At 40.7% G+C, this 14239-nt stretch overlaps 1 protein-coding gene across 1 annotated transcript in view; it reads left to right on the forward strand.

Annotated features, from left to right (window-relative positions):
* Nucleotides 1–196: 196 nt before the first annotated feature.
* AUH (AU RNA binding methylglutaconyl-CoA hydratase) overlaps nucleotides 197–14239 on the forward strand; it is a 346329-nt gene continuing 332286 nt past the window's right edge. The window contains 3 exon segments of the mRNA XM_027615423.1: nucleotides 197–493; nucleotides 7984–8051; nucleotides 8184–8271. Of these exon segments, the coding sequence (XP_027471224.1) occupies nucleotides 238–493; nucleotides 7984–8051; nucleotides 8184–8271 (412 nt within the window). The 5' untranslated portion in view covers nucleotides 197–237.

Genomic DNA, 14239 nt, shown 5'->3' on the forward strand with positions numbered 1-14239 from the left:
GCTGGACAAGCCTCTAACCCGCACGCCAGGCAGGGGAGGCCGGGGCAAGGGCCACAGCAAGGGCCGCAGGAACACCTGGGCGGGGCGAGGCGGCGAGGGGCGGGGTCTGGGGCGGGGCTCGGTGCCAGAGGGAGGCTCCAGGGGCGGGGCGTGGGCGTGCCCGGCGGCGTGCGCGCGGTAGCGTGCGCGCGGCGGGGGTGGGGCAGCCGCCGCAGGCCCACGCCGTAAACAGACAAGATGGCGGCGGCGGCGGTGCCTGGGACCTTGGGCACCTTGCAGGCCGGCCGCGCTCGCCTGGTGGCCTCTTGTTGTGTGCGGCTTGGCCCCGGGTGGAGGCTGCCGGGTTACTTAATGGGCCCGCGGGTCGCCCCGGCGATATGGGCCCGGGGCTGGGCTCCCGCGGTCGGGGGCTCGGCCCCGCGGAGGGGCTACAGCTCTGAAGTGAAGACGGAGGACGAGCTGCGGGTGCGGTACCTGGAGGAGGAGAACCGAGGTGAGGGGCGCGGCGCTGGCAGCCGCGGGTCCTGGGAAGGGGTCGCAAGGTCAAGTGTCTGGGCTGACGTCAGTGTCCGCTGAGCGGCCCGGGTCGAGACCCCTCCCCTCCCCCACCCCAGCCTTGCACCCTTGTAGTCCTTTCGGTGCCTAAAGGTGTACTCTGGAGCAGTTTACCTGTAAAAGTGGTCCCACTCAGCGCCGAAGACAGAAACGCAGCTCACGCCCTCATCTCTAGACGAGCCAAGGTCAATAAACCGGGTGTGTGATATTTGCTTCCAGGTTTTGTGCTTGTTCTGAATTGCTTTCTGTCAACTCAAATATCGGGGTTTGGGGGGGTGGGTGGGTGGAGTTTCAGAAGCTGCAGTGAGAATGCATTTCATTCTGAAGAATCTCACACTTAAAGCTGTGCAGCCGCAACAATTTCTCCTCTTGTTTATTTTAGAAAGTTAAAGTTAGTTTGGGGGACTGAATTTCAGTTCACTGAAACCATTTTTTGAGCTTGTTTTTGTCTTCCGGGTACCGCGCTAAGCTGTGGGGACCCTTGTGGGTGATACGGATCTTGCCCTTGAGCTACCTGCGGTGGAGGAGACAGATGCATTGGCAATACAATACCTCGGGGGAAAGGGGGCGGCCTGTGGAGGCGGGAACTGCCTACCGGAGGTGTAAGTGTTGGAGCCCAGTTCCTTTCACTTGCCCACCTGGGTCGGGAAAGGTAGAATAGCAGTTTCCCAGAGGACCGGTCATTTAATTTGGACGCGTAGTTACTGAGCACCTGTCATCCGTTAAGCAGAAGGGCGAAAGAAGTTAAGTCACGATTGCTGTCTTTAAGCATCTTCTAACAGTGAGGAAGATACTGCTGGCAAAAAGGCTCTGCTAACTTTGAAGGCTTGGTGAGAGGGAAGGGCTGTAATACCCCCAGGAGACCTACCATCAGGTATATTTGGGGAGATTGGAGGACTTGAGAGGGGTATTCTGAGGGTCGAGTTAGGGTTTGGCCAGATGAAATCGGTTCCCAGGCATTCCTTACCAGGCAATCGAATTTGGGAATAGTGGGGGTTCTTAGGCGAATTGCCTCTGTGCCTCAACTTCAGTGTGTGTATAATAAGAAAAATAATACCAACATTGTAGGGCTTCTGTGAAGATTAGATGAGAATGTCAATACAAATTGCCCACTAAGTATCTAGCTCATAGTGGATGCTCCTAGTGGAGTATGAGGAGTTATTTCATTTGTTATTTAAATGTTTATTACCCCAGACAGAGCAGAGCATGGTCGAAGGTGTGGAATCTGAAGGTGTTGTGTTTTTGGGAATTACTGTAGGGCATGTGTGCTGTACTGTGACATGACGGGCAGAGTATTGAGAAATTCAGCTGGAAAGTAGATTTGGGACTGGAGTGATTAGAGCCCTTTTGGGTAAGCTTAGTCTTACTGGGATTTCAGTTATATTAGGTGTCCCTGCGGTACGTTAGATACAGAGATTGCAGGTGCAGTGAGTAATATGCACCATATTCTGTATTTTTTGTCTTTATGACTTAAATGAATGCAAATTGCAAGTAAAATTTCACAAAACATCTGGATAGTCCTTAAGTTAGCATCCAAATGGATCAAAGAGAAGAAATTAAAGCATACAGAACACTTCAATAAATTCAGATGTGTACAGTTACCTTGAAATGTAAAAATCCACTATTAGGAAGTCATGGTTTCTTAAGAAAGTTGATTCAGCTTCCTTTGAATGACAGCCAGGCTTGGCTAACTTACAAATGCTTTGGTTTACTAGGGAACCAGCAATAAGCAGTGCAAAGAAAAACATGAGGTTAAGGAATCCGCAGGTAAAGGAGTCTCCCTGATGCTTTTGCTTCCATTGAGGCCAGTCCAGAATTTGAGGGTCTCAGCAGCCCGCTAGGAATAAGAGAATGAGAGGCGGGGTCAGAGGAGCCCCAAACTGCTGTATACCCTGTGGGCCTCTTTAGGCTGCTGGAGGTGAGTAAGTGCAGAATACATTAGCACTCATCTGTTGCCTGGGTTCCATATTTGGAATTTGTTGAGGAGGCGCAGTTACAGGACCAGGTTTCTGTAGCAGTTATTTCTTGCTTTGTTGTCTGATCTGCATGGGTTTTTAGAGCAGCAATCCTTGCCGTGGTTCACCAGGGTCTCTCCTTCATAGGTTGGCTGCTCACCAGTCATTCTCCTTCCCAGTTTATTGTTCACACTTGTCCTGGGGTTACCTTTTTTCAAGGCCAGGAATGACTGCCCTGTTCAGTTAGAAACTTTTAGTGGCTCCCAGTTCCCTGCAGGCACAGTCTCCAGTCTCCCCTCCGCTGTGTCTGAGCTTTGCCTTTGCTACTCTTTTGTTTGTGCTTTTGTATGCACCTCCCAGAATGGAATGACTTCTCTCTTCCCCTTACCAAACTTCTCCCCGTCTGGCAAGCTTCTGCTCATAATTGTGACCCACTTCAAAGATGACCTTTGTGAACCATGTTGGAGAAACTGCTGGCAGAAATAGAGCAAGTGGATCATGCAAGTGGTTGTTGATACCTGCTCCTTGCTTACAGTTTATATCCAGATTATCAAGACTTCCTGAATGTCTCTGAAATCTTTCCACTTTCCTCTGTGTTCTTTACCAACACTGCTCTTGTCCAAGCCAGCACCGTCTCCCAAGGGGACTGTCACTGGGGTCTGCCAGCTGGTCTTCTGACATCTGCTTGCTTTTCGTTTTTAGTAGATTGATTTCTTTCATATATTTTTCTCATGTGTTTATTTTTATTTACTTTTCTCATGTTCTTAACATATTTTCATACATTTTATGGCATGGGAATTATATTTATAAAAATATGTATTAAAGTGTGTGTGTATATATATATTTAAGCTTTTATTTATTTATATGAGAGAGGGAGAGAGAGGGAGAGAGTGTGTACTAGAGAGAGCACTAGCGGGGGGGGGGGGAGAGGGACAAGCAGACTCCCAGCTGAAGACCCTGGGACCAGGACCTGAGCTGAAGTCAGATGCTTAACCGACTGAGCCACCCAGGTGCCCCAAGATGTATATATTTCTAAATCTTTATTGATCTGTAATTCACATACCATAAAATTCAAAATGTACAATTGATTTTAGTATATATAGAGAGTTGTGCCACCATTACCACAATCCAACTTTGGAACATTTTTATCAATCCAGAAAGAAACCCTGTTTTCTTTAGTCATGACTCTGCATTTTCACACTCCCCTCCCCACAAAATTGGGCCCGTGTATCTGTCTCAGTAGCTTTGTCTGTGTTGGACATTGCATATGAAGAAATCACAGACATGGTCTTCCGTGGCTTTTTTCACTCAGCATTATGTTTGCAAGGTCCATCCTTGCTGTAGCATGTGTCAGTAATCCATTCCTTTTTATTGTTGGGTAACAGTCCCATGTTTGGATAGATCAGGACACGTTTTGTCTCTTCATCATTCATACACATTTGGGTTGTTTCCACTTTTTGGATATTGTGAACAATGTTGCTTAGAGCATTCATGGGAATTTTTGTGGACATTTCTTTTCACTTCCATTTAGTGGAATTGTCGGGTCACATGGTAATTCTATGATTAACATTTTGAGGAGCTACCAAACTTTTCCAGAGTGGCTGCAGCATTTTACATTCCCTCCAAGCGAGGTATGAGAGCTCCAGTTTCTGTACATCCCGACCGATACTTGTTATTGTTTGTGTTTTTGATTCTAGCCATCCTGGTGCCTATGAAGTGGTATCTCCTTGTGGCTTTGTTTTAGAGTTTCCTAATGGTTAATGATGTAGCATATCTTTTCATGTGTTTATTGGCCATGTGTGTATCTTCTTTAGAGAAATGTCTTCTCAAAGCCTTTGCCCATTTTTTAACTGGGTTTGTCTTTTTACTGTTGAATTGTAAGAGATTTTTAATATATTCTGGATACAAGTCCCTTATCAGATACATGATTTGCAAAACAATTTCCCACAATTTTGTGGCTTATGTTTTCAGGTTTTTAATGGTGTATTTTGAAGAACCTGGGTCTGTATGTGGTTTATTGGAGATACTCTGTTACTGGTTTTTAGTACTTTGTGTATTACATGTTATTTTTTAGTAAGAATAATTAAATTATTCAAGTTTACAGAATTTCTAAAGTAAAAATATTATATATGCACATGGTAAGATTAAACAAAAAAAAGCACCGTGGAAGGGTGCCACCCTTTCATTTTCAGGCCCTGCCATCAAAGGTCAACACTTTAAACATCTCTTGAGTTCTTGCTGTGAATGATAATTTTACTCACTGTTCTTATTTTTTATTCCACTATATGGATATACCATGTTTTGTTTCTCCTTTTTGGATAGTATGAATAATGCTGCTTAACACTGTGTACAATTATTTGTCTGAACATATGTGTTCATTTCTCTTGGGTAGATACATAGGGGTAGAATCAGTGGGGTGATTCTATGTGTAGTTTTTGGAAGAACCACCAAACTGGTTTCCACAGCAGCCGCCCCATTTTAGCATCTCCAGCAGTGCCCAAGAGCTCCTGTTGCCCTGCTCGCCGGCGCTTGCTTCCATTTGCTGTTCATTATAGTGTCCTCCTGGCTGTGAGGCGGTGCCTCGTGGTCGTGTTGATTGGCGTTGCCCCAATAACAAATGATGTTGAGCATCCTTTCATGTGCTTATTGGCAATTTGTGTGTCTCCTTTGGAGAAATACCTGTTTAAACCTTTTGCCCATTTTTCATTCTGGTCGTTTGTTTTTTTGTTGTGGGTAGTAAAAATTCTTTTATAATCTGGATATGAATCCTGTGGCAGATGTATGATTTGCAAATATTTTCTATTCTGTGAGGTTTTTTTTTTACTTGATAGTTTTGATGAATTATGGTTTGTTTTTTCTTTTGTTGTTTGTGCTTTTGTTGTCATATTTAAGACACTGTTGCCTAATCCAAGGTCGTGAAGATTTGTACCTATTTCCTTCTGAGAGAGTTATAGTTTTAGGTCTCATAGTGTGTCTAAGATCCATTTTGAGATAATTTTTATACATGGTGTGAGGAGAGGGTCCAGTTTCATTCTCTGATGGTTAATCTCTAGTTGTCCCATCACTATTTGTTGAAAAGACTATTCTTTTAGCACTGAATGGTCTCAGTATCTTTTTTGAAAACCAGTTGACCATAAGTGTAGGTGATTATTTCTGGACTCTCAGTTCCGTTGATCTGTATGTCTATCTTTATGCCAGTACCACACTGTTTGTTTTTATTGTAGCTTTATAGTAAGTTTTGAAATCAGGAAGTGTCTTGATTAAGTCCTTAAACTAAGACTTCCAACTTTCTTTTTCAAGATTGTTTTGACTACTTGGTGTTCCTTACAGTTCCATTTGATTAGTTTTGTATATTTTTTCAGAATTATTGATAAATATAAAAATTCAGAGATGTAGGGAAGGAAGTGTAGGTCACATACATAATTGGAAAGGAAAATGTAGTAGTTGTCAAGTTTTTAAAATTCTGAAGGTTTTAATATTTATATCTGTCCCGAATTCTGTGTGTAATTTTGTATTCTTTTACTTACAAGGGCTCCCTAGATTTTGTAAGCTTCAGGCCTGCAAACCCTGGATTCCACCTTGTGACAGTTTCAAGATGTTTCTTTACATTTTCCAAATGTCTTGTAAGACATTTTTCATCCCACTGATGTCTGCTCTTGTGAACAAATAGGTTATTAGTGTTTTGGCGGGGCGGTTAATAGAGACAGTATATTTTTTAGGAGTATCTGTTAAAATTAAGAATGCACATTCTGGGGGTTCCTGTTCAATAGGATAAAAACAGTGCCTTCCTCTTGGGTTGCTGTGAGGGTCACGCGGCTTAATGAACACAAAGCCCTGGGAACCGAGTCCAGCACATACTACAGCACTTAATTAGTGACAGCACTGCCCTTCCGGGTTTAATGTAGATCCTGCCCTAGATACCAGTTTTTTTTTTTTCTTTTTAATACTTATTTACTTATTTTTTTATTTTTTTTATTTTTTAAAGATTTTATTTATTTATTTGAGAGAGAGAGAATGAGAGATAGAGAGCATGAGAGGGAAGAGGGTCAGAGGGAGAAGCAGACTCCCTGCTGAGCAGGGAGCCCGATGCGGGACTCGATCCCGGGACTCCAGGATCATGACCTGAGCCGAAGGCAGTCGCTTAACCAACTGAGCCACCCAGGCGCCCTACTTATTTTTTTTAAAGATTTTATTTATTTATTTATTTGAGATAGCGCAAGAGTAAGAGAGAGAGCACAAGCTAGGGGAGCAACAGAGGCAGAGGGAGAAGCAGGATCTCCACTGAGCAGGGACCTCCATGCGGGGCTCCATCCCAGGACCCTGGGATCAAGACCACAGCCGAAGGCAGATGCTTAACCGACTGAGCCACCCAGGTGCCCCTAGATTCCAGTTCTTCATGATTTTCTCCATGCTGAGATCATTTAGAATTCTTGAAAATTTATTCTGTGAGCTGAAGTTTATCTTTGTACTTTCTTTGAAAAATAGGTTTGCGGTTTCTTGCATCGAGACGGCATGTGTACATTTTGTTGTCTTCAGTTTAACTCATATACAATAAGGATCGTACCCACTCCCACCCCTAAGGAGGTGGAAGGCATTTCCCTACACTGGGAAAAGTTGTGCTTACTCAGGGGACAAGCAAGGTCAAGTACAGGTCATATTGGGCTTTGAATATCACGCTAAGGTCTTTGAATGCAAATGTTTTGGAGACAAAGGATTTTAAGGAGGGGTGGATTCTGTGCATAATTGTTTTTGGAAAATTGATCATCAGACTGAAGCACTTGGAATGGGATGGTGGGTTCCTGATAGAATTAGAGAAGTTGGGAAGGGAAAGCTGGCCTGTTCATGGGAGAAGGAATGAACTTTGCTGTTACAGATCGAGGTTGAATTACTTGTTGGACACTGTCTAAATGGAAGTGCCTTCCAGTTAAGTATGGGGAACAGAGTCAGCAGAGAAATTTGGGATGGAAATACCGAGAACTGTGTAGTATGACAAGAAGAGTAAATGTGATGTTAACTCCTGGTACATTAGCAAAGAAGCTGGTCCCACAAGGCTTGCCTGTGACAAGGATTTGGTAGCTATTACTTCTGTATGTACTTGAAGATGATGAAACCACATTTTTTTCACTAATGACTACATTTAGTAAAATGTGCCAGTTTACCTTTGTGGTGCTTAAGAAGAGATAAAGCGAAAGGGACAGGATGTTGACTAAGTTCTAGTAAGCAGAAGAAAAGAGGTGCATATTAAGTACTAGACTGATCTTACATATTACATACACCACATTGTTTAAAAATATGCTTATCTTGAACAGGAGGGTAAACATGAAAATAAGGTCAAAGCTCTTGGCGTGAACCTCAAGGAAGGGGCAGATTTCCTAAGTCCCAAGTTAACTAGCTGAATGTGCGGGAGTTGTACCCTGAATACTCACTAACTCAGACGCTTGTGCTGTTTTCTTTTTTTTTTTTTTTCTACTAGGAATTGTGGTGCTTGGAATAAACAGAGCTTATGCCAAAAATTCATTCAGTAAAAATCTGATAAAAATGGTGAGTATAAAGATTCAGCTGTTTGTTTCTAATATAAGATATAATGTTGACATCAGTCTGAAAGTGATTTTTCCTCGTTTTTTTTTTTTTTTTTTTTTTTTTTTCCTGCTTGCCCTCCCTGTATCTGTTTAGCTCTCAAAAGCTGTGGATGCTTTAAAATCTGATAAGAAAGTACGGACCATAATAGTCAGGAGTGAAGTCCCAGGGATATTCTGTGCTGGTATGTAAATAAATTTTATTATGACATTGAACTGTAGTCTAAGTTTTCCTCAGTGATAGCCTATTTTCCACTATAAAGTGTTCTGTGATTTGAATTCTATTACCAACATTTTCTTTGTCTGTTTTTTACTGTTTTACAAGAGAAAAAATGCTTTGTATTAAGGAACTTTCTGTTGATTGTTTTGGAAGTTGGAAAAATAATTTGAGCCACTAAAATATTTGTAATGCATGTATGATATTTATGAAAGATTAGCTGGGAAGGAAAAGTTGAGACTCCTACCTATAACAGTGTGCTCTGTATTTATTTGTTGATCAAAAAATACTTTCAATTGACTAGCAGTAGCTACCCCAGTAAAAAGTGTTAAGTGTAGACATTTGCTTTGGAGACTGTAGTAGCACCTACTTAAGTATATGTCCATGGATTGTGTTTTTAAATTGGCATCTACAGCAGTGAAAATTAGGATTTTTCCCCCTGATTATACTGTTTTACCAAAAGCTAAAGATTAAGTTATCTTGCATTTTCCATTTGTAATTGTTTCGATACCATGAGATTGAATAAATCTGTTTCAACTAGTAAAATAGTAAAATAAGGAAAAAAGGTAGATGAGGAAGGGATATGCTGATAACATAGCAGTATCATTGTCATTTAGAAATGAAAGTAGAAGTTGGCTGAAGCATGAACAATTTTTTTTCAGTAAAAATATAAATGAGATAATCCCCTTCAGGCAATTAGACATTTGAGGGAACAACATATAGTATTTTATTCATTAAACAAGTATCTGTTAAACCTTTAGATCAAACCCCGAACAATGCCGAGAATGACAGAAAGTGTGTAGAGTGTCTTTGTTGTGGGCGATAGGCTTCAGTTTCGTTCTCAAGAGTCCTCAGTCAGTCAGGGTTCAGCCTCTGTGGCTTCCACCATAAAATACTGCAGAATTTTGTGGTATTTAGGAAACACTCCGTGTAAATGAGTTATATTTTGGCTTTCAGTGTACTGTAGCATGCCTGAAAAGATTAATTTTAACTTCAGTTGGGTAATCGGAGAGAGTGGGATTATCATCCTCAGATGCTGGGGAAAGGCCTTTTGCAGTAGAGCTTCTGCTTCTACCTGAGTCACAGGCAGGGAAGGCTGCCAGCCTGGTAAGGCTGTCGGAGGCCTGGAGTGCTGGTGGAGTGTCAGTCAGCGATGACCGTTCACAACTTTTATACGGGCTTTACGTACATTTTCATTTTTTCTTAAGCAGTATGGAGGACTTACATGGAGAGAATTAGGGTTCTTGTTATTTGTGACTTTAGGACCAGGTGACTACGTCTCCAAGTGACTGAGTCCAGCACGTGACCGATGGCCTCGGAGGGCTGCTCAGGGACTTGTTGGGAAGAAAGACGTAGAGCAGTTTGGGGGCCTTTAAGGAAGGCCCAGGGACCTGGATCTTTGAGGAATGGCAGTGATAACGTGCTTCAGAATTCAGTGTTACCGAGACTACCGGCATGGCTGTCTTCTGTTGGTTGACTGTGACACTGTAGTTACTGGTAGAGGTTTTATTTTACCTGCTCCTTTGCTGCCCATTTGTTTTGCATCTCCACCTTATCAGTACCCTGAAAAAGGCTTTAATGCTTTAGAACAGTTTACAACTCTTTTATTATAGGTTGCCTTTTTGGGGACATATTAAGTAATATACCAAATGTTTTTTACCAGATGAACATGTTGGCCTCGAATACTGTTTTTTCGAGGGTTCATCAAATTTATTTCCTTTGTTGTATGTGCTTTGATAATCTTCTGCTATATGTTTTAACTCATGAGATTTGTTACTGTGTTTTGTTTAAAAAAAAATCAATGTTTGAATTATAGAAAAATTGGGGCGAATCATTTATGTTAGTAACTCAGTGTATATAATGGAACCATTCTTTCAAATTTCTCTGAGAGGTTTTTTTTTTTTTTCTTATATATATTTGAAAGAGGTAGTTTGATGGGTCTGTCATTATTAGTATGTACACATTAATTATAAGTCGAGTTAAGAAAATCTCTTTGCAGAGTTAAAATGAACACTCATTTATACCAGTATAGAGATCTGAATTTAGTCAGGCCGCATTTGTTATTTTTGAAGAATACAGACTTTTTCACATAATTAGAGCTTTAATTTCTATTGAAGTAGTAATGTTCTGAAGTAGTAATATTCAAAAACTGTCCTCACGTACTGGTTGGTTTCTTAGTTCCCCCGGCCCCCTCAAGTTACTCCTTTTCCCTCGTCCCTTTCTGCCCCACAAAGGTTCCTCTTCTCCATCCATCTGTATTCCAGCGGCACCGGGTTTGTTTCCTGAAACTTAAAGCTTATAAAGTGGTCTTGCCTCAGATTTCTTGAGGATGGGAACTTCTTTTTTTCTTCTTTAAAAGTCATCTTTTGTATTCTGGGAACACAGCCCAAATCGGGACTCAGCATTGGCAGTTGCTGAAATTAATCAGCCTTTAAACTGCTGTGATTCAGGGCGCCTGGGTGGCTCAGTTGGTTGAGCGACTGCCTTGGGCTCAGGTCATGATCCCGGAGTCCTGGGGTCGAGTCCCCCATCGGGCTCCCTGCTCGGCGGGGAGCCTGCTTCTCCCTCGGGCCCTCCCCCCTCTCATGTGCTCTCTCTTTCTCACTCTCGCTCTCTCAAATAAATAAAATCTTTAAAAAAAAAAAATAAACTGCTGTGATTCAGGGACTGTTGGGATGTGTTCTGCAGCTTCTCTCGGTTGTCTCAGACCGCCTTCCTGTTCACTGGTAGTGTCCCTGGCTCCTGACATTGGTTCATTCTTTCTACGTCCTTTTTTCTAATACTCCAGAAAGCAGATGATGGAGCACTATTAAAGTGATCCCTAGTGTGTTGAAGGTTGGACTGGGTGATTTCTGACTTCCCCTTTTAAGTATATTATTAAAATCGATAACCACATTTCACTTAACATTTAAATTTTTAAAATCAAATTTTATTTTTTAGAAAATCAGTGCTAGATCAAAATGTATACAAAATGTATAACATGTATACAAAGAGAGAAGTTCCTGCTTCTACCCTTCTGCTCATTCTTCTAATAAAAGTAGACATTTTTATTAGGTTCTTTTTTATCCTTCCAGTATTTCATTATACAGATGCATACAGATAGGCACACTGATACACGGAGTTACTCGGACGTGAAGGGACTGAGTGATGAGATGGAGAGGGCAGCGTGTGCTAGTGCGGTCGTGAGGGAAGCAGGCGCTGAGAGAGAGGGCTGTGTGTAGTGTTAGGGCCTAGACGAGGGCTGTGTGCTCCCCAGTAAGACCAGGGTTTCCGAGTATTACTCTCCTGTCCCGGTCTCCACACTTTCTGTGAGATAATTATCTTAACAGTAATAAATTATAGTAACCAATTATCTACATAGTAAATAATTTTGGAAAAAAATCACCAGGTACCTAAAATTGTGGCATTGACCGAGTTTCTGAATTACTGTTACAGCATGTGAGAGGAAAAACTTTAAAAAGACGTTATAGAACCATTCATATGCTTTCATTTTACAGAATCCCTGTGAGGTTATTAAGGGCCTGGTTAAAGGGGGTCACTTAGCTGGAACTACTTCTCATGACTCCTAGAGCAGAATGTTTTGTTTTGTTTCTTAACTGTACCATGATTTCTAATCTTTTGGAGTACGAGGTTTCCTTTTTAAATTCTAAAAATTTCATGTACTTACACATCATAGTTGATTGAGAAGATATGTAATGTCAAAATGCCACTCTGGGTATAGCATTGTATTTAAGTGAATTTTCTGTTAATTAACAATGGTATCTAGCTACAGAAAAAAAAAAAAAAAAACCATAATTATCATGGGTGTACGTAGTGTTTCCTGTACATAGATGTTTTCAGATACCATGCCATACCCTAGGCATGACTCCAGGTTGGGAATCACTAAAGTGTACTCTTTCTTGTAGGTTAGTCACTGCTTCTGGGTTCATGGCCTGCCTGTGTTTCTCTTGGAATACTAAGACATGCCGTTTTCAGAGTCAAAGCTCATTGTGACGCACTGGCCAAAATGTGTGCTGTCTTCCCTGCATAGTCTAGATGTTATTTATTCATTTAAAACTTCTATCTTGTTGCTTACGCACATATAGACACACTCACATCCAAGCACAAAGGAAAGCTGAAATAATTCTACTTCACAATTTTAATATAGTGTCTGTAATGAAATTACGAAAAAGTTCTTTTGTCTGGGTTACTGAAGTCCATGTAAATGTGTAACCCTATTTGTTTTCTTTTGTTCTTCTAGTGTTCCAATACTAAGTAGCAAAGGACATAATGTATTGTTTTCACCATCAAATTTTTGGAAATGAAAGTTTATGAGAAATTACTGAGAATAAGGATTTTTTTCCTTTGAAATTACTAAAATAGATTATAAACAATTCTTGGTAATTGATTCTTGTAGGTAGAACTCTAAATTGAGTATTTCACCGAATTATACATAATAGTGTGGGGTTTTTTTTTTTGAAAGTAAATGTAGTTTTGCTTCTGCTTTTGAATTCTTGTAAATTATGATTTCACTATAAACTTCTCACTAACATTTTCAGCATGTTTTATTGAATGTTGTGTGTAGTGTTCAAATGGAGACAGATGTCATGACACAGATACCTGGGGCTACTGACTGATGACGTTTTCTCTTCAGTCTTATTTCAGAATCTCAGGTTACGTTGTATATATGTATTTGAATGTTAATCCCTGAGGAAGTTTGATAAGTAAAGTGAAAGGGTAGATACCCACCAATTTGTAACAATTTAGCATAGGGTTCTTTTATTGTATATCATTTTTTTTAATTAAGATAATCTATTTTATTGAAGTATGAATTACTTGCAATAAAATGTACCAATTCTGGGGGCACCCAACTGGCTCAGAGTGAGGAGCTTGCGATTCTCGATCTCAGGGTTGTGAATTCGAACCCCATGTTAGATGTAGAGATTACTTAGTAAAATAACACCTTAAAAAATGTACCAGTTCTAAGTATGTAATTGCTGAGTGTTGACATTTAGATCATGATCACAGCAGTGATCTCTAGCGCGTGTTCATCACTTCAAAGGCTTGCTTGTGCTCATTTGTAGTCAGTCCCTTCCCCTACTCCTCCCCTTAAACAGCTATTTCCTTGTTCTCACTATAGCTTCTCCTCTTCTAAAATGTCTTCTGGGACGCCTGGCTGGCTCAGTTGGAAGAGCATATGACTCTTGAGCTCGCAGTCGTGAGTTCGAGCCCCATGTTGGTGTAGATATTACTTAAATAAAACTTAAAAAAAAAAGGTGTCTTCTAAATGGAATCCTACTATAGGTGGTCTGTTGTATTTGGCTTCCTTCACTTAGCATAATACTTTGGGCTTCACCGTGTTACGTGGTTCAGTAGTGTTTGATTGCTGAGTATTCGTTCTACCTGCTGAGTGGCTTTGCATTTGTCTAATGCCTAGTGGTTTTGAGCATCTTTCCTGGTGCTTTTTAGTCACTTTTTTTTTTTTTTTTTTTTGTGGTGAAGTGTTTATTCAGGTCTTTTCACCATATTTTTATTAGATGTCTTCTTACTGAGTTGTAGACTTCTTTACATATTCCTGGTACAAGGTCTTTCATCTGATAAGTGTTTTATAAGTATTCTATCCTATTCTATGACTAGTCTTTTTCTTAACAGTTTGTTTTGACGAACAGAAGTTTTTATTTGAAGTTTTATTTATCCATTTGTATTCTTTTGTGGGGTTTGTACTTACTTTGTGAATTAAGAACTGTTATCTTAGTCCAGAGCATAGACTTTCTCAAACTATGTTGTCTTCTAGAAATTTTTTAGTTGTTATGTTTTACGTTTAGACCTTTGATGCATTCTGACTTAATTTTTGTATATGTTGCAAGATGTGGATTTAGGTATTGTGGTATAATAAAATATGTATTTGGTCTTTGCCCCAGATTCCTGGCACAGAACTCCTAAAACCCAGGGAATTT

This window comes from Zalophus californianus, chromosome 13 (genome assembly GCF_009762305.2).
Source record: "Zalophus californianus isolate mZalCal1 chromosome 13, mZalCal1.pri.v2, whole genome shotgun sequence".
Lineage (NCBI taxonomy): Eukaryota > Metazoa > Chordata > Mammalia > Carnivora > Otariidae > Zalophus > Zalophus californianus.